This window comes from Nicotiana tabacum, chromosome 11, assembly GCF_000715075.1.
Source record: "Nicotiana tabacum cultivar K326 chromosome 11, ASM71507v2, whole genome shotgun sequence".
NCBI lineage: Eukaryota > Viridiplantae > Streptophyta > Magnoliopsida > Solanales > Solanaceae > Nicotiana > Nicotiana tabacum.
Window position 1 is genome coordinate 128,256,915 of NC_134090.1, and position 21,394 is coordinate 128,278,308.

Here is a 21,394-nt window from a genome sequence, read left to right on the forward strand (position 1 = left end):
CGGTGATCTTGAATTCAACTAGCACGACCATTGATTTTAATTCTTACTCCTTGAATCTTGATTTGTTCTTTGTTCTTGAGCTTGAACTTGAACTTGATTGCTTGAAGCCTGAAACTTGTAGAGAAATTTATGGCATTTGATCCACGAGCTCTCTCTTGATTTTTGTTATAACTTCTGGTCTCTGTTCTGGGTTATGCATACCCATATTTATAATTGTAGAAGAGAAGAGTTGTGATGAGAACAAACTTTTTTCAACCAATTAGATTGAAGCGTGACAAGACCGCATTTGATTGGCCAGGACATGACACTTGCACAAAGTTTCATTGGCCTTTTAATTTGATTCGACATGCCTTATCATTTTTGACACGTGACATGATTCTATTGGCTCATCCGCTTGATTTGGTGTGCCATCATTTGACACGTGACACCAAACTGGGCCTACAGGGAGATGACATATTGGGCCTAATGAAGTGGGATCAAACCAATTATATTAGCCCATGATATTTTTTAAACTAATATATTTAAAATATAATCCAAATTATTTTATTGAATTTAAATCCAATAAATTTTGCATGCCTACGTACATAACTAATAATTTTAACTTTATATATACGTTATAATTTTTCGGCGAAGAAAGTTTGGAATGAACCCCTTGCTCTTCCCATAATTATCCGCATTTATCTTTTGCTACTTCAGATCTTTTTACCCAGAGGACCCGAACGCAACCAACACTACCCTTTCCTTTGAATATTCTGATGGCAATTATAATTTATATGACAAAATTATAATTGTAATATTTAACTCTGTGAAATATTGTTTTCATAGTTGACAACTAGTTTGAGAGGGATATGCACTATTACGTTTCCCACTCCACCTGCAATTTGAGGGTGCTATTCTATGAGGATACTATGCTTACGTTAATGAAAATTGATCTTATATACAATAATCACAATAACAACAAACTCAGTGAATTCTCACAAATGGAGTCTGAGAAGAATCATATATACGTAAACCTTAACCTTACCCGTGGTCCAACAGAAAGGTTGTTTTCGATAAATCATCGGCTGAAAAAAAGATGAAAAATTGATCTTATATATGCGTAATAATTTGAGAGGACTATGATTTTTCGAATCGAAAAATATGATTTCTGATATAAAAGTTAATTATTCGTCCTCATCGTTGTTGTGGCCTGGGGCGGCTCAATAAATTTGGTAGCCTAAAGCCAAACTTGAATGAGAAGCCTTAAATTTTTTTAAAAATTAATATCTAATTTATTTAAAGTCTATTTTTAACATTTTGATATGTAGTTGTAAATAATTTTCTAAAATCTGTTGATGAAAATAAAAAGAGAAAACAATAATGTTCATGTTAAACCTATTCCCCAATTTATTCTCACCTAAAATATTTAGGGGAAGATTTACATTACTAGTTTTTTGGTGAAATAGTAAATCAATCATGATTTAAAATGTTATCATTTTTTAATAGAAAAATACATAAGTTCCCTTTAAACTTGTCCGAAAAACCAGGTTTCACACTGTAACTTTACAGATATTTATTTACCCCTTATTGAGTATCCTTATATATTTTTATGTCTACTATTTTTTAAAAGATATTTCTAGCCAAAGATAGAGCTCCGTATCACATCATTGAGCTTTTCTGATGCAAAATATTTTTCCTTTTTCGACCCATATTGTTTAATGGAAAAAAGAATATTGTCTTGCTTCATTCATTTTCTTTGTTAATTCATTAGTCTTCTAAATTCTATGAGCATGGATAAGTTCTTGTTTATATTCAAACTACAGTCAGATCTCTCTATAACATCATTTCTATATAACAATCATTTACTATAGAAGCCATGTTTTTCTCGGAACCAATTTTTATATTACGCTAAAATATATGTCCTCTATAACAACACTTCACTATAGCAGCCAAAAAAATATCCAAACAAACGTATGTTATAAAAAGGTTTGAATGTACAAGTTTCAATTAAAAAACAAATTACCTAAAAAAATCTTCGAAATTTTGCAATTAGAATAACTCGTCTTTAATTTATTTACTAGTCAAACACGATGAAATAGAATAATGCTCATCTCATAATATACTAATGGTAATTCGAGAATGCAATGAACCACTCTTAAATATTTTTCCAATATTCATGCGTACCCATACACACAACATAGTACAGTTAGAAGGGCATGCAATAGTTCATTGCATGTTGAACATGAAAACCCATGCAAAAAATATTTGGAAAACCAAACCTCCTATTTTCCAATATCTCAATCTCATTCCATAAAGGCGAACTGCATTACAGGCGCCGAGACATTGCATAAAGGTTTTCCATAACATTTCTCATACATTGCCACAAATCTTATCAAAAGTTCATTGCCCAAATCTAAACAAGAATGTACAAAAACACAGGTTCGTTATGGAAAAGTTTATTCATGTCCCTCATGTTCTTGTCGTTGGGTGGGATTCAAGTAGACGCGTTTGTGGGCATAAATTGGGGGAGGATGGCAAAACAAAGATTTGTTCCATCGATGGTGGTGGATTTACTCTTACAAAATGGGATCACAGAGCTGAGAATTTTTCAACCAAGCCTTAACGTCCTTGATGCTTTTGCCGACACCAATATTGGTATGACCATCACCTTACAAGAAAATTTTTTACGAAACGTTAGGGAGCAAAAAGAAATAGACGCTATGATTCATGAACGTGTGAAAAATTTTGTTGACAAAGGAGTTAAATTCAGGTACATGCGTGATGCAATGAACTCATTTCTAGATTATTGTTATTTTTTATTTCAAATACTGATGTGTCCGGATCAACTAACGTCCACCTCGACAATTCAATCAGATCATTTACCTTTCTTTTTTTTCTTCTCTATTTATTTACATTTGAACTCTGGTCTCCATTATTTTCACAAATTTCAATGTTATTATTTCATATCAGGATTGCTATTCGATCCATAACTTATTAATTTAAGTGCAACGATCCTTTTTTTTTTTTTTTTTTTTTTTTTTTTGTAGGTATGTGTACGTGGGAAACGAACCATTTACCAAATCAAAATATACCAAAACTCCATTTAGCCGTATTCTTCATTTCCTAAATTTGACCAGAAATTCCCTTGATAAATACAACCTCCCAGATATCAAAGTAACAACTCCCATTTTCACCGACGTCTTAATAAATATGACGAAGCCATCAGAAGGTGATTTTCGAGAAGAAATAAAGGGCCAAATGGTGGAATTCCTAGATTTCCTTAACAAAAAGGGTTCCCCTTTTGTTATCAATATTTTTCCAATCTATACGGTGTATAATTTGGGATTTGATGTGGAATTTGCTTTCTTTGATAATGTTAAATCCAAGTTCAAAGTTGTAGATGGCAATAACACCTATTACAATTTGTTCACTTTCCTTTATGATGCACTTGTTTGTGCTCTAACAAAGGCAGGTTATGGTGATATGGAGATTGTTATTGGACAAATTGGTTGGCCTACAGATGGATATGAGGGTGCAAGTGAAGAAAATGCAGAAAGATTTCATCGTGGCTTTCTTAAATATCTTGGTAGGAAGGAAGGAACTCCACTACGCCCAAACAAGGATATAAATGTGTTTCTACTTTCCTTAACAGACGAGAATATGGTAAATACAGATATAGGCAATTATCAACGACATTGGGGTATCTATAAACTCGATGGTGAACCCAAGTACAAAATTGATTTCACCATGCATGACCTAAACACCAAGCCAACCGTCGCCAAAGGTATTATATTCTACATATTATGACTATTTCATTCAAAGTTTTAATGGTTAGCCAGAGCATAATTTAATATGAACCCGACATATGGTTTTTGATTCTTTTTCATGAATCAAACACGTAAGAAAAATTCCTTTTGGGGGTGTCGGTAAAATTTGACCCATGACTTTTTACTCGTTCTATAAAATAAGATCATCTCATCTAAAAACTTGATAAGCAGTGGCGGAGCTACATTCAACCAAGGAGTGTCAATCGATATTCCTTCGCCAAAAAATTACATTGTATTGCTGGATAATTTTTTCTCTTTTATGTATATTTACTATATGTGGACTATCCTAAACTTTTCGGTGTATCTATTTATTTATATTGTGATACCCCTTGGTGAAAATTTTGGCTCCGCCGATAAGCTAAATACATATTTCTGTCTGAACAGGTACCGTGAAAATGCCGAACAGATGGTGTGTGTTTGATGGTAAAACTGAGTACAACGAGACCTTGCTGATGAAAGATTTTGACTCTGCATGTATGGATTCTGACTGCAGCACCTTTGGCTCTGGTGCAACTTGTGATCACCTCGTTTTCGCAGAGAAGGTATCTTATGCATACAATATGCGTTACCAAATGAACAATCAAGATCAGGAGTATTGCGAATTGTTAGGCGCCGAACTCACCGCAAATAATCCTTCAACTCCAGACTGTGAGTTCCCCGTTGAGATCTTAACTGCAGAGGTTGTGGATGGTGGCAGCCCAGATACAAAGAAATATTAGATCAGAGCGAGCGCTTCTACATGTTTGTATGACCTTAATAATAATTGTGTATCGTTGTTCATTTCCTTCTTCATTTGCTTTGTTGCATTAGTTAGTTATTAATACATGATGCGTATATTGCAGTATCTTCTTATAAGATACACAAGATTTTGGACAGGTGCATTATATGTGTATCCCTTGTCAATAAATACATATGTATCTCATGCCAATAAATACAAAATTTTAAAAAATTTCATATATATTACTGAAACATGTGTGTGATGATTAAGACAGAAATTTGGAGAGGAAAAAAACTAAATTCAAAATGATGAATGATGAATGATTAAAAAACAATTCTTCTACTGCCGCTTCGAAAGGGAAACTTTTAGACACCAAAGGAAATCAAACAAAAACATAGAAGAAACATACCTTGATATTGCCATTTTCTAGCAGTCCATCTAACATTCTCAAATAAATTGGGAGATGGTCCACACTCAACAGCACGAACCTCATATCAATAAGAAAATTATTAAAGTTCTCCGTTTCACCATGTACCCATACTCTCTTTAATGTCTGTTAAGGTTTGCCCTAATTTCCTTTTCATATTTTGATTTACGTATTATTTGACACAAAGGTAAAATATTTATTATGATTGATTTTACTTTTCCTAAAAGGAAAATATTACTCTTTTCCAAATTTGACAATACCTTTCTTGAAGGAAAAAATTGTGGACCTCTATAAATTGAGAATTCCTCCTTCATATGCAAATAATAACATCAACAATGTAGTCATTAAAAGAGTCTTATTTATGAGGAAATTATCTCTCAATATTTTTAAAAATTCTAGTTTTCTCATATGTGGGTCAATTGACCAAACAATATTAAAGTATTATATCTCTTTTGGTATAGTTTTCGCATTACACCTTGTTATTTCAATTTCAACAAGTGATATCAGAGCTAATTGTTGAAGGTATTAGAGATAGGTTCAAGGCGGGTTCCGATAAAGCTACAATCAATTTGACGACAATGAAGAATTTTATCCACATAAAAAATGTCCGAAATATACTACAGGTGGAGATAAAATTTTAACCATAATTTCAATATTCCTATTGCTGCATTTTTAAAAGTAAAAATTATTTTTAACTCATGCTTACTTTTAACGCATGAGCTCAACTTTTAACCCTGCTCACTTATAATGCAAGACTATATTTTTAGCATGTTCTTGTATTGGTGAAAAATAGACTTACTATATGGTCTAACTGAATCCCGACATGTGTCAAGAGTATTCGAATGTCACAGAAAAGTTTAGAGTGAGATTAATCGAGTTGAGAGCGATTCAACATCGATATTATTTGTACTGTAATTGTTAGTATCAATATCGTTTGTATCATAATCATTTATGAGGCAACACAGAAAATATCACGAACCAAAATCTCATCAAATCGTGATGACACCTAACACAACACGCTAGGTAAGCTAAACAATATATCATACAACTCTAAGGAGAAACTATCAATAAATAATAAATAAAATTATAAAAATAAATACAATAATACCAAGGACTGGTAGTACAAGTCATGAGCTACTAAGATTTAGATTTTACAATGCTGGTACAAAGAAAAAATAATACCTATTTGAATATACATAAACAGAAGTACAAATCCTAAACTACCATGAACAAAGAAGTAGTTTGCATCTGGAATATGGGTACGTCTTCAATGCTAGCTTTTATTCTCTACAACAGCTCAACTCTTGAATCTGCACGCAAGGTGTAAAAATATAGTATTAGTATAACCGACCCCATGTACTCAGTAAGTATCTTGATCAACGTCAGTGAACTATTGACGAGGTTTTTAGTCAAGAGATTCTCACTTTGTATAACCTGTGCAGCTTAATAACATGTATAATACAAAAAAATACCCAAGAAAACAGGCATAGAATGGTAGATATCAAAATAAAGATGCACAATCAAGGTAATAATCAAAATTTTCCAATTAAATAGATCAAAACAAAAAATAACTTGCACCAACTCCGCTTCAAAAGAGACATGCACCAAGTAGCATTTACTCAAATACTTTTACGTGAAGGTAAATTGTCTACACAAGTCAATGATCCAATTTCATATCAATTTTCAAATGGTATGTTTATGAAAACCTTTACATGACTCCAACATGTCAATCTATAATAACAACTCTCCTTTTACATGAATCTGACATTCTTCAAGTGTCCAACAACTCACAAACAAGTCTCATGCATATATAAAATGCATCAACAAGCATATACATGCACAAAAGATTCACACGAATAGTCAAAGTTTCCACCTTAATGCTCAATAATTTATCACATCAGATCCCACATCACAATAAACCAGAAACCCTTCGGTTTGTCACAACTTGCGTGTACGCCATCAAAAGAGAAACATAAGAGGGCTACCCTAGGGGGATAGATCTGTCACGACCCAAAATCTTAACCATGGGGTCGTGATGGAGCCTAAAATCCGCTTGCTAGGAAAGCCAATATTAGCACAATGCTTAAAGAAGTTTAATAGTTAAAGACATATGAATACTAATAAAAGAGTGAAATCGCAAAAGATGTATAATAGATCTACGACCATCGCTGTCTAAGACTATCTCAAGTATCTAGTGTCACAAGTATATGAGTCACTAGTCATGCTAAATACAAGTTTGCAATGGAAATGCAATATTGTCTGGTACAATAAATAGTAGATAAAGATATTAAGGGGACTCCATGGTCTACAAACGCCAACCAAACCTACCTTAAGTCTCTTGGGAAAGGTCCAATCAATCACCTCTAGACGTTGTTGGGACCAACATTGAGATCTGAACAAAAACTGTAGAAATGTTGTATCAGTATAAATGACCCTATCTACTCAGTAAGTATGGAGTCTACCTCGATGAGGTAGTTTCAACGCAATGGCAAGACACTCACTGTAAACATGTACGAGTAATAAGCAAAAAAACAATAACAATACATAAAAATGAGTAACTACATAATAAACAGAATAAGAAAGTACATGACAGAAGGCCCCAAATTAACATCACATCACAACCTCAGACATATCATGGCAGCGGAGCATAACAACCAAGAATAACTACAAAACATCCTTTCTGTTATGACGCGCAACCCAATCCCAATATTAGTAACAACATTGTTGGGACATGCAACTCAATCCTTGTATCAATAACAATACTGTTGTGGTGCGCAACCCTATCCCAATGTCAATTCATTTGAAATGCTTAATAACAACCAAATACAACAAATCTCACAGCATAACATAAAAAGGGAACTAAAACGCATAATTCACCAAGGAAATACGAGCAAGAACAAAGAAGGTCAAACAAATAAATGTTCATAAAGTAGCCTCACAATATCTGCCAACAAGAATTTCAACAGGCCGTAAACACGGGAACAATCTAAAGATCATATGATCAGATATAATATAATCGAGCAACAAGAAACAAGTAAAGGCAACAAGGGAAGTAAAGGCAAGAGACAGGTAAAATCATCTACCTAATAGCATGTGAAAGTATGTAACAAGTAAAGGAGTATGATAAATAAAGTCATAAAATAAGCTAGAACATGTAGCAATTAAGGGCATATAACAAGTGGCGACACATATATCAAGTAAAACAAGTATCAAGTAAGAGCACCTCATAAGTAAAATCTTGAAATTAGTATAGACATGGTATAATTATAGATCGAAACAAAGTGGTACACCCCACATGCTTAAACCATGACGATGCAGATACACTCGTCATCTTGCATATACGTCATCCTCGCATATAGATCATGTAGAAAATAGACCCATAATCTCCTAATTCTCTCAAATCAAGGTTAACCACGATAATTACCTCTTTTCGAAACAAGATCAACAATCTACCACATCTTTCCCTTTAGAACAAGCCTCCAAACAACCCAAATCTTGTCAAATATTACTCAAATAAGTCTAAACAAACTTTAGAAACTACCCTCATACAAAAAAAAGTTTGATCTTTAACATATTTAAAGAAGTCAACAAACGTCAAACCTGGGTCCACATGGTCAAAATCTGAAATTAAGACAAATCCTAATTAACCATTCACCCTCTAGTCCATATATGTGATTTGTTTAGAGATCCGACCTCAATTTGGGCTTTGAGGTCTAAATATCAGTTTTACAAAATTTCTAATTTCTACTGAAAATCCCAATTTCTACTCTATGAAGCCTTAGATTTGATAGTGACTATTAATGAATAAGTAATGGAAATTGAAAAAAAATAAGTTAAAGTTACTAACCTAGGAAGGTGGCAAGAATTTTCTCTCCAAAATCGCCTCTATGTGGAGTCTAGATCTAAAATATGGAGTAAAAAAAGCTAAGCCCGAAATCCCAACCTTTTACCCAACTGTGGATATCGCAAATGTGAAGTCTTGTTAGTAATTACAATGTTCGCAAAAGCAAACCACTTATCACAAATGCAAACAGTGTCTGAGCCCATCAGATATCGCAGCTGCGACTAGACCTTCACATTTATGAAGGACCAGCCCATCGGCGAACCAAGCTTCGCAAATGTGAAGTTGTTCCCCACTCACCAGTGTGGCAATTGCGACACAATTGGTACACAACCCTCGCAATTGCGAAGCCCACCCAACTAGAAAACGTGACCAAAACTTCGCAAATGCGAAGTGGCCTAGTCCCTTCCCAACTTTGCAAATTCGAGCTAGCACTCAGCAAATGCAAGGCTCCCAAATGTGAGGTCTGCCACACCATAATTCCCAACTATGCCAAAAATAGTCTGGAACTCATTTGAGACTCACTGAGCCCCTTGGACACCAATCCGAACATCCACACAAGTGTAATAACATCATTAGAACTTGCTCCTAAGCTCAAATCATTAATATAACATCTAAATTCAAGAATGAAACACCAAAACTCAAGAAATTTCATAATTCAATCTTCAAAATTAAACTTTCCATATTTAGTAGCGAAACGGCCTCGAGTCACCCCGGGACCCCAACCAAACATGCGTACAAGTCCAAATTCACTATACGAACCTATTGGAATTGTCAAAACTTCAATCCGAGGTTGTTTACCCAAAATATTTACCGTGGTCAAGTCTAGCCATTTTCAAGTTTCAAAAATCAAGTTTTCTTTAAAAATTTACATTTTAACTTCCCGAAAAATAACATGAACCACGCATGCAAGTCATAAATCATCAAGCAACGTTATGAAAGGTCTCAAATCATAAAAGGGAGCTGGAACTCAAAACGACCTATACATCCATTTAAGGATGAACGTTTCTGTTAGAGGTGGGGAATGTAACAACCTGATAGGTCGTGTACAATTGTTTAGAATAGTCCAGGCTCTTCCTCATAAGTCAAATTCTTGTCAAGTTGCACCGTGATGAAGTCCATGCCATGTGACTTACCCTCATAATAATTTTGAAGCATGGAAATGTGAAATACAAGGTGTACCCCTGCTAGGCTAGGAGGTAATGCAGGCCTATAAGTAACCTCCCCAACTCTCTCCAAGATCTCAAATGGGCCAATAAACCTTGAGCATAACTTGCCCTTCTTCCCAAGTCGCATCACGCCCTTCATATCGAAACTTGGCAAAGAACCTTCTCACCCTCCATGTAAGCCACATCACGAACCTTCCTATCAGCATAACTCTTTTGACTGGACTGTGTTGTACAAGTCACTCCTTAATCAATTTCACCTTCTCTAAAGCATCATGAACTAAATTTGTACCCAACAATCTAGCCTCATCGGGCTCAAACCAACCTACCGGAGAACGATATCGCCTCCCATATAAGGCCTCATATAGAGCCATTTGGATACTAGACTGATAGTTGTTGTTGTACGTGAACACCGCTAAAGGTAGACACTTATCCCACTGGCCTCTGAAATCAATAGTGCATGCCCTCAACATATCCTCCAAAATCTGAATGGTCCGCTCGGACTGCCCGTCTGTTTGAGGATAAAATGCAGTACTCAACTCAACCTGTGTGCCTAACTCACACTGCAAAGCTTTCCAAAAGTGTGAAGTGAACACCTTGCCATGGGCTAAAATGATAAAAACGGGCACACCGTGCAGGAAAATAATCTCTTTGATATAAATATGAGCCAACTGCTGTGCAGAGTAGGAAGTTATCACTGGGATGAAATGCGCGGACTTGGTCAACTGGTCCACAATGACCCAAACAACATCATATTTTCTCAATGTCCGTGGTTAGCCTACCACAAAGTCCATATTTATGTACTCCCACTTCCACTTCGGTTTCACAAACCTCTGAGTGAAATCATTGGGTTTATGATATTCGTACTTCACCTGTTGACAATTCAAACACCGAGAGATGTGTCCAATAATGTCATTCATCATCCTTCCCCTCCAATAATGCTGCTTCAAGTCATGATACATATTGGTGACACCTAGTGAATAGAATACAATGATCTATGAGCCTTCACAAGGATCAACACTCTAAACCCACCAACACTCGGAACACAAATCTGGCCCTAAAACTGCATAACACAATCATCCCCAATCATAACCTTCTTAGCACCACCCCTTGCACTGTGTCCTTTAACTCCAACAAGTGAGGATCATCAAACCGGCAAGCCTTGATGCGCTACAACAAAGATGACTGCACCACAATACAATCAAGAACCCTACTAGGCTCTGAAACACCCAACCTCATAAACATGTTAGGCAAAGACTATAGATCCATGGCCAAATATTTCTCTAATGCCGGTTTAAATGCCAAACTATCCATGCTCTCCTCCTTCCTACTCAAGGCATCGACCACCACATTGTCCTTCTCCGAATGATACACTATGGTGATATCATAGTCTTTCAATAACTCCAACCATCTGAACTACCTCAAATTAAGATCCTTTTGTTTGAATAGATGTTGGAGACCCCGATGGTAAGTGTGGCCTCACATGGCACACCGCATAAATAATGCCCTCAAATCTTGAGCGCGTGAACAATGACTGCTAACTCCAAATCATGCGCAACGTAGTTCTTCTCATGGATATTCAACTAATGAGACGTGTAGGTAATGACTCTACTATCCTGCATCAATACCGCACCAAGTCCAATATGCGATGCATCAATATACAATGTAAGATCCCGAGCCTGTGGGCATCACTAACACTAAAGTTATAGTCAAAGCAGTCTTGAGTTTCTGAAAGCTCTCCTCACACTCACCAAGCCATCTGAAAAAACACCCTTCTGAGTTAACTTAGTTAATGGGCTAAGATAGATGAAAGCCCTCCATGAAACGGTGATAGCACCCCGCAAAACCTATGAAGCTCCGAATCTATATAGCTGAAATATGTCAACGAAATTTCAACGACCTCAATATTCTAAGGATCCACCTTGATACCATCAGAAGACACAACATGATGCAAGAAGGAAACTGAGTCCAACCAAAACTCACACTTCGAAAACTGGCATATATATATGATGATCCTTCAAGTCTGAAGTACAATTCGTAGGTGCTAGTCATGCTCCTCTCTACTGCGAGTGTAAAATAGAATATCATCAATGAAGACAATCATAAAGGAATTCAAATAAGGCTTTAATATTGGGTTCATCAAATCCATGAAGGCTGCTGGAGCATTAGTCAAGCCAAATAACATCACCAAGAACTCGTACTGACCAATAGTCCTAAAATCTGTCTTAGGGACATCTAATGCCCTTATCCTCACCTGCTAGTAGCCAGATCTCTAGTCGATCTTGGAAAACACCTTGGCACATTGAAGTTGGTCAAATAAATCATCAATCCTAGGCTACAGATGTTTATCCTAGATAGTAACCTTGTTCAACTACTGATGGTTAATGCATATCCTCATTGATCCGTCCTACTTCTTAACAAACAACACCATCGCACCCCAAGGTGAAACACTTAGTCTAATGGATCCCTTGTCAAGAAAACCCTGCACCTAATCCTTCAATTCCTTCAACTCGGCTAGAGCCATATGTTATGGCTGAATAGAAATAGACTGCATGACCAGAACCAAATCAATGCAAAAGTCAATATCCTTGTTGGATGGCATACCCCAATTTTATAGGAAACTCCCTCACCACCAGTACCGAAACTGTAAACAACTAATTTTTGACCACACCCAAATTCTATACTATTTTAGTGTAAATATTTCATTTAGGTCTAACTTCAATATTTTAAACTTCTATCTTACTTTTATAGGTTTTATTAAAAAAAAATTAATTAAATTATTAAAAAAACTAAAAGAATATTCATATACTAATAGTACAAATTTCATTTTTATTTATAAAGAGAAAAAGATTTTTTTTTAAAAATATTGCTTTCTTTTAATTAGTATTTTAATAAGTAAGCTAAAGAAACTTTCTTAGTATCTTTTAAAGTACATGTAAATATATAGTTTTCCTATATTGTCAGAAATAGTTATTAATCTTCATAATTTAATATATGTTTAAAAAAAATACAAAAAAAAGGAAGAAAACAAAATGAAGTAAACTTAAGTAAAAATGGATAATGTTTGGTAAAAAAAAATAAAAAATCTGATTCTCATCTTTTCCCAACTCCCCACGTCCCCACTCCTAACGTCCTACTTCCCCACCTACGTTTGGATTGGCTTAAAAAAGTAGTTTTTCACGAGAAATAGCTTTTAAGCCAAAAAATATTACTTTTGACTTGTTTTAAGTAATTTTTAATTTATTTTAAGCACTTTTAACTTTGTCAAACATTGAAAAAAGCTAAAAAGAATTTAAAAGCTGATTTGACCAGCTTAAAAGTCAATCCAAACACCCTCTAAGTTATAAAACACACATACACATCTATATAATAGACTGGACAAAATAAAAAGAGAGGAGATGGGAGAAAAAGAGAAAAATTGCAACGGACAAAAGAAACAAAAAAAATCGAGAGAAAACAGAAGCTCTTTAAAAGAAAGGTTTTATATCTTTTCAAAAAGATTGTTCACGTAGAAAGCATGGAGTTCTAATAGAGTTTAAGTTCGAGTTTGGGGTTCCGATTTTCCTCGGGGATTTTGATTCTGATCGTGATTTTTATCTCCATTGTTACAGTTATCACTTCGCTTGGGATTACAGAGCTGAAGTTGTATGTCAATTTTCTGCTATTATTATTCTTAAAGAAGCTTCATTCTACAGGTTTTCTTCCAATATTCTTTTATATATTTTAATGTATTCTACTGTGAATATAAACTTGATTATTCTTTTATAGCCATGTAAAGGATTTTTTGTTTTGCAGTTTCACTTCTTTAGTTTGAGTGTTTGAATATTATTTAGGTGTTTAATATGTGATGATATTTTGGGTTCATATTGCCTTCGTTTGATTCAACTTTTTTGTCTTATCAGGTTTGGCTGCCTTGAGGTATATGAAATTTTCGTTTCATTTTTTTAGACGTTGTTCGTTAAAGGTTTCTTTTTAATTTTTATGACTCTACGTTGATAAATTGAATTAAAAATCTGAAAATTTAAGACATTAAATTTTATACCTTTGTGAAGATTATTAAATAAAAAATGAGAATATTATTTTTTAAAGTTTGGTTAAAGTATTACTGAGGTATCTCAGTAACACTTAAAAAACTGTCAATTTACCTTTAATGTAGAAATTCATATAAAACTTTGCATAAGAACTTTTTTTTGTGTGTGTGCAAATTGCAGACTTTAGTAAAGGTTAAAGTAGAGATTAGTATATGTGTGAGGTGAATTTCATTATAGTATAGTAGATTAAATATTCTGTATGTGTTTTAATTTTAATATGATTTAGCTAGTTCATTTTTACTTCTTTGCTTAATTTTCACTTTTAAATCTTCAGAAAGTAATTAGCATCAGTAGCATATTAAGTAGTTCAATAATCAAGTCTTGCACTCCAAAGCAACTAATTAGCTAACTAACTCAAACTCTTTTAATAGCCAATAATTCAAGAGTGGTAAAAATAATAATGAGAAAGCGAGATGAGTTACGAATTAACTCAAGACTCATAGCGATGAGTAAAAGAAAAAGCACATAAATAAATATCTCGGATCTAAAAGAGATAAAATAATTAAATATTTTAAATACGCTATTAGCCCATGTGTTCATACCCGAACCTTGGATTGATATGCTCAAGTAATAAAAGGGTCATGTGCGCATTCCGCGTCTCGATGAAATTTTAAAATAATTATGTTTTAACCATGTGTGCATTCCATACCTTGGTTTAACATCTACCTTCAAAGGAATACATTGTGTGCATACCGCATCTAGGTAAAAATAATTAATAAAATATAATAAATTAAGAGAAGTGGTAATAGACAAGTCATAATCAATAAAATACAGGAATAGCCAAAAATTGATTCAAGCCGGACATGAGGCAATAAAGCGACCGTGCTAGAACCACGGGACACGAGGGGTGCCTCACACTTTTCCCTCGGTCAACACAATTCCTAACTCAGTATTTTATTTTTGTAGACCATAAATTAGGAGTCAAACATTTCTTTTGTTAAGGGATACAAATAAAAGGTGACTTGGAACACCAAAACTCAATTCCAAGTGTCCACTCCAAATAATAAATAACCCCTTTTCAAAATGTCACTTTAATTGGAAAAACTCTTCTATTTCAACCACGTAATAGGGTTGTGTAGAAAAAAAGAGGTGTGACACCATAGGAGGAACCTCCATAGTAGAATCTCGGACATAAGCCAAATATGCTAGATATCCCTTCTCAACCATACATCAGGCCTTCAAATATACCATCTAATACCTGCTTATCATATTGGTCCTGTACCCTATCAAAGCACCGCCAAAATGAGCATGTGACCATGGTAATACCTCTGGAAAGTACCTTAATAACATACAGAATGAGACATAAAAGAAACACGCAGGTATGTGCAGATTCCAATCCTGTGAAGCCATCAGTCTGGGGCTCTTCTTTTTGCTATTCTAACCCTAAGGTTAGGAGTTTGAGACTTGTCTAAATTAATCAACCTCCTCCCTACACTAGGCAGTTCAGTGAATGAGTGAAACTCAGATGTACCTGCAAAAGAAAAAACAATATTAGCTATAAAATCCGCCACTGAGTTGCCTTCTCTGAACACATGTTGAAAGATCACATTGAAGTTGCCCTTCATCTCTATAATTTTCTTCACATCATTTGCAATTACCCAAGGAGAATCCTATTCCCCTTTTATCACTTTCTTCATCACTAATGAATCAGTCTCCAATATGAGGGGATGAAGATCATGCTCCACACAGTATTCCAATCCTTGAAGAATAGCCTTAGCTTCAGCCACCACATTAGTTGTCACCCCCAGGTCTACTGCCCTTGCATACACCACATCACCTTCATCATTCCTCACACAAATATCATAACTTTATTATTCGAATTAGTTTCCTATAGTTTATAATTATAGTATGAAGTTGTTTTGGCTAGATTTGAGCCGCTCGAAGTTGGATAATCAAGGGAAAGATCTACTAGTGGATTGAGTTAGCGTGATTTGAAGTAAGTAACTTGCCTAATCTTGTGTGGGAGAATTACCCCTTAGGATTTGTGTTGGTTGTGATAATTGTGGTATGTGAACGCAGTGTACGCGAGGTGACCAGTGTGTACACGGGCTAAATGTGAAAATTACCGGCTTTAGCTATGGAGATCCCTTTCATTCCGTAAATGAGTTACTTTAACATGTTATAGTCATCATTTCTAGTTTATTTTCACATGTCTACTTGTCTTATTCTCTTACATGCTAATTTCTCTACATGTTTAATTGAAGTTCTTGTTTCCTTTATTCCGTATTTATTATTTAATAGTTGAACTCTTTACTTGAAGTTGTTAACTCATTATTTGCAAGTATTTTAAGTAAGTTGAGATAATTCTTAATTATATGGGTAATTGATTAATTATTAGATAATGAGAGATTACCTAGTTAATTAAGAAATTATTGGGTGATTAATTAAATAAAATGGATAAGATTAACCCCATTATCAATTATGTGGCAAAGACTAAGGATTAAGGGTATGTGGTTAAGCCACCACTTAAAGTGGGGCCCACATCTATATATAAGATGTCTCAAAGTTAAAGAGTCATGAATAGCAACATAAGTAACGTGAGAATTCTAATATGCATCTGCATATATCACATAAAGCAACATAAGATCTTCACGATTCAAAGCAACGTTAGATTTTGCAATTATAAGGGAGTACAGTGCAATATTTCTCAAGAATACTATACGGATTGTTTCCTACTCTGACCTTGCGTCACGGGTTTTGTCGCAATCAACGTGTGTTAGAGGGATTGTCAAGAAAATTGACTCAGGTATGTTAAGGTTATCCCTTCTTTTTTTTTTGGCATGATCTGCACTATACAAACGAAACGAGCAAATGCACAACATCTATAAATGACTCTATTCATAGAAATTCTAAAGATTCTTATGTTCTTGATTCCCCATATGTCTTATTATTCTATCGTCTGTTCATGGGTCTAAGAAAATACGTAAGTTGAAAAAAGTTTACTTCATGATACTACTCAAAGGCATAATGGTCTTATGACATTTCGAAAGATTTTATTGACGTGCTTCTCATGCAGTGCATTCATTTATATTGACCCATGACCATATAACTTTATTAACGTACTTTTCATGCATTGAATTCATGTGCATTGACCCATGAACAGATGGCGTTATATACGCATATATATGTAAATATATGTATATGGGATATGGGAAAAGGTTACGACGTTATATACGCACCACCACCTGATCAGCTGGTATATGATGATGATGTTGCCCATAGTGGCTGAGATGATATGATGGGATACCCTCAGAGGCTTGATGATGTTATGAACACATATACCCATGCATGGTATGACATTTATATGCATATGCATGACATTATAATATTAAATGATTCACAGAGCCATTCTAATATACATGTTAAGTCTTTTACTCCATGTTTCTCTCATGTCTATTGTTTACTGATTTTCATTTCTTACATACTCGGTACATTATTTGTATTGACGTCCCTTTTGCCTGGGGATGTTGCGTTTTATTCCCGTAGGTCTCGATAGACAGGTTGAAAGTCCTCCAAGTAGGCTATCAGCTCAACAGGAGATGATAACGTGCTCCATTTGCTCCGGAGTTACTTATTTGGTTAGTATAATTTAGACATGTATTGATTGGTATGTCGGGGCCCTGTCTCGGCCTTATGACGTTTATTTACTCTTAGAGGCTTGTAGACATATGTCATGTATATTAAAGATTCTATGTCCTTGTCCTACTATGTTCATTGTACGAGTGATTATTTTGGCCTTATAGGCTCGTACGTCATATGTATAAGTCAGTATATCAGGTTGGGTCATTTAATGTTGAGTGTTCTCTCATGTTTTATTCTTGTTACCTCATACGACCCTTCTAGCCCATTTACCCATGTTGATGTAATGAGAAAGATACATTACGTTGGTACTCGGTTGAGTAAGGCCGCCTAGGGCTGTGCATAATTTGGTATATATCGAATTACAATACCGAAACCGAAAATGAAAATTTTGGTATTTTGTATACGATATTTTGGTATGGTGTTTGGTTTAAGTTTTTAAAAAAATTAGTACTAGGTATGATATTTGGTATTTTAAAATAAAATATAGAAATACTGATATCGTACTGAAACATATATTTTATTACACAAAACACATATTATCAATTATAACATAAACATAAAAAGTCTAAAATTTTACTTTCCTTTATTCTCTAAGTTCATCAATTAACTCTAAACAAGTAACAAGACATTTCTAATGATCAAATATTCTTTTATGTACAATCTTCTCTATTTGAGTCGATATTTGCTAGTTTTGGACAAATTTTTTGTCAATAAACATTTTCAGTTTTGTAGTTTTGAGTATTTTAATTAAGAATATTAGAGTCTATGGCTCTATGCACTAGTTAGTATTCAAACCGAATAAATCGAAGTTAGCGAACTGAATAAACCAAAACCGAAAGGAGAAAAACCGAACCATACCCAATTTAATTAGGTACGATATTGGCATAGAATTTTAAGAATCTGAATACCGAAAATACCGAACCAAAATATCTAAATACCATACCGTATCGACCGACGAACACTCCTAAGGCCATTGGATGCCTGTCGCGGCCCATCGGTTTGGGTCGTGACAAAAGTGGTATCAGAGCAATTCTGTCCTAGGGAGTATACAAGCAGTGTCTAGTAGAGTCTTATTTATGTGTGTGTTGTGTACCACACTTATAATCAGGAGGCTACAGGGCATTTAGGACTGTCACACTTTCTTTATACTCTAGATCGTGTGGTAGAGCTCAGTTTTAAGAACTCAATTTCCTAAACTCTATCTTATTCATTATACGACGATGCCTACATCTAGAAAGATGGTTGGTACGAGATATAGCGATGGAAGAGTTGAGTCAGAGGAACTTGATATTTTCATCATGCTTATGATGGATAAATATGAGGTATTCAGCAGATCATATGTGTACTAAGATATGTAAGCTTCTGGATAAGGATCCCTAAGGCAAGAATGTCTATCCACTCTTAAGGTAAAAAGGAATAAGAGAATCAGAAAGTAGACACAAGTTTCTGCAAGTAAAAGAAGCAAGGTACGAGGTACCCATTTAATGAAGATTAACAGTATTTACAATTCAAGCAGAGAAATATAAGTATTTTGAGTTACCTTCAATTATAACAGAGATATGTACAATTAGTCACACCCATCTCAGTTATGCTCTATGGGAGCCAATAGATATAATTTAAGAGAAGGATGGAATATCAGTATTCGGCTGGGGTTAGAGTAACCCAAAAATGGCGAATGGATTGTTTGTGTTAGTTGATATTTCCGAAGGATAAATTAAATGTGCTAACAAAATCAACTTGTGAAACACACAAATGGTGCACTCTAAAATAGTACATCTAGATATGAGTACTACAAAGATAGGCACTAGAAGCCTTGAAGGGATAAATATTACCTAAGTGTGGCTCCCATCCCTAGTAGAGTGAGAACGCTAAGTAACTCGAAGAGCCAGTGGATAGAGCAAGGGAAGCTAAAAGCAAAAGAATGTCTTGTTAAAGTTTTTAGAATAAAATGATAAACAGAAATGTTTGTAGGGAAATAAAAAGAGAGTTAAGGAAGCATTATTAGTAAGATGTGATAAATGGATGACAACGGCAGATCAAAAAAAATGATGACAGTATTACAAAGTCTATAGTCAAGTGAAGAAAAATATGAGAGGTGACAGGCCTTGAGACCACAAAAGAGTATAGACCATACAGTCATATCTTCATTTCGAGAAATAAGTTTGTGACTCCAACGCGACTACCAGAAGGAAAAGTTAGACCCTAGAGTAATAGAAATCAGTATGGACTGGTGAACAAGATAAACTAAACAAGAATTAGGTATTGAGTGATTTGATACTAGTCGGCATCATAAGAATTTCAGAGATTACGTTCCAACGATAATAGAATGGACAACAGAAGAATAACCTTTAAAGGTCATTCATGAAGGCGATTCCCTAAAGCAAGCAATAAGGATTACCGCAAGGCAAGTAAGGATCATCAATGATGAGAAAATATGGCAAAGATGAAGAGGTAAAACATCTATAGACATATCGTCATAGCTCTAAATCTTAGTATTTCCTTAAAGGGGGGAATATGGAGTGATGTTGCATGAAGTCATAATTAAGTGGTTTTAGTAATCATGGAATGGTAAAGGAAGAATGCGGTAAAAAAGAAAAAAAACGAATGAGATTACACTTATTCAACTCCAACGTATATGCTACGATTCCAGAAGATTAAGCAAGCACAATGCCAATGAGAGGAAGTAAGGGTTCCGGCCCGGGATGTTATTGATAGATAAGGAGCCAGTGCGAGATGTAACTTAAGATAAAAGAAATAACCCAAGAAAATTACGTGGAATATTGATACGAGAATGAGCCAACGAGTAGTTAGTAATTGTTTAAGGAAGAGCCTAGTTATGGCTAGACAAGAGGATACAGACAAATCAACATATCGTGCAAGATAAACATAGTGAACCCCAACATGGGGAATTCAGTCTCGCAGGTATGACATCGTGATCCTTGAGAAATATTTAGATAGGAGTTGGGGTAGTTAAAGGTACCGTATGAGTGTTACGGAGATAAAAGAGAGTGAAACTGGGAAGACAATCAAAATATCAGCTCATAAGCAACCCTACAAGTTCAAGGGCATGGAGGTAAGTAACTACGGATAATTATAGGCAAGGAAGGACACCAAAAATTCCGTCGAGTATATGATGTAATAAGCTCGCGACTTTACAAGGGTCAGAGGGTTCTCCCTAAGTACTACATTGAAAGACTAGCTGAGAAAATAAAGAAGAAGGTCCACCTAAACATAGTAACTTGAAGAAGAAATGGTCTTGTAATAGAAGTCTCACTACAACATTGTATGAACTCCATAAGAACGTGGTCCGACACCTATCTTGGCTAATGAGCGGGAAGTGAAACCAAAAGTAATGGTAGAAATCATATAAGTTGCACAAAAAAAATTTTGGCATGCGTGGGAACTAAGATAAGCTAAGTATGCACGCAATTAGGGGGCAAAAAAACCAAGAAAAGAAAGCTGAGATGGGACGAAAGGAATTATTTGATCAATGATCCAGAGTGAATTACGTTATGAATGCACTCAAGATTTTGAAGTATTATCCATGCACCATATATGTTGACAATCATACAGCCGTGAAATATATCAGTGTAAGTTAAAAGAAAGAATTGAGCCCAAGTCAGAGACAAAGGATTGAACTGTTAAAAGATTGTATCATGGATATTCCATAACACCCATATAAGGCTAAAAGTAATAACTAATACCATGAGCCACAGATCGGGAGATAGCTTAAGCCTACATAAAGGCTGATCAGAAGAAGGAG

General features: G+C 34.9%; 1 protein-coding gene across 1 annotated transcript; it reads left to right on the plus strand.

Moving 5' to 3' along the window:
- Positions 1 to 1,219: 1,219 nt before the first annotated feature.
- LOC107811909 (glucan endo-1,3-beta-glucosidase 8-like) lies at positions 1,220 to 4,764 on the plus strand. The gene is made up of 3 exons (XM_016636900.2): positions 1,220 to 2,749; positions 3,027 to 3,763; positions 4,191 to 4,764. The coding sequence occupies exons 1-3, from the start codon at positions 2,403 to 2,405 to the stop codon at positions 4,523 to 4,525; spliced, it is 1,419 nt and encodes a 472-aa protein (XP_016492386.1). The 5' UTR covers positions 1,220 to 2,402; the 3' UTR covers positions 4,526 to 4,764.
- The last annotated feature ends 16,630 nt before the right edge of the window (positions 4,765 to 21,394 follow it).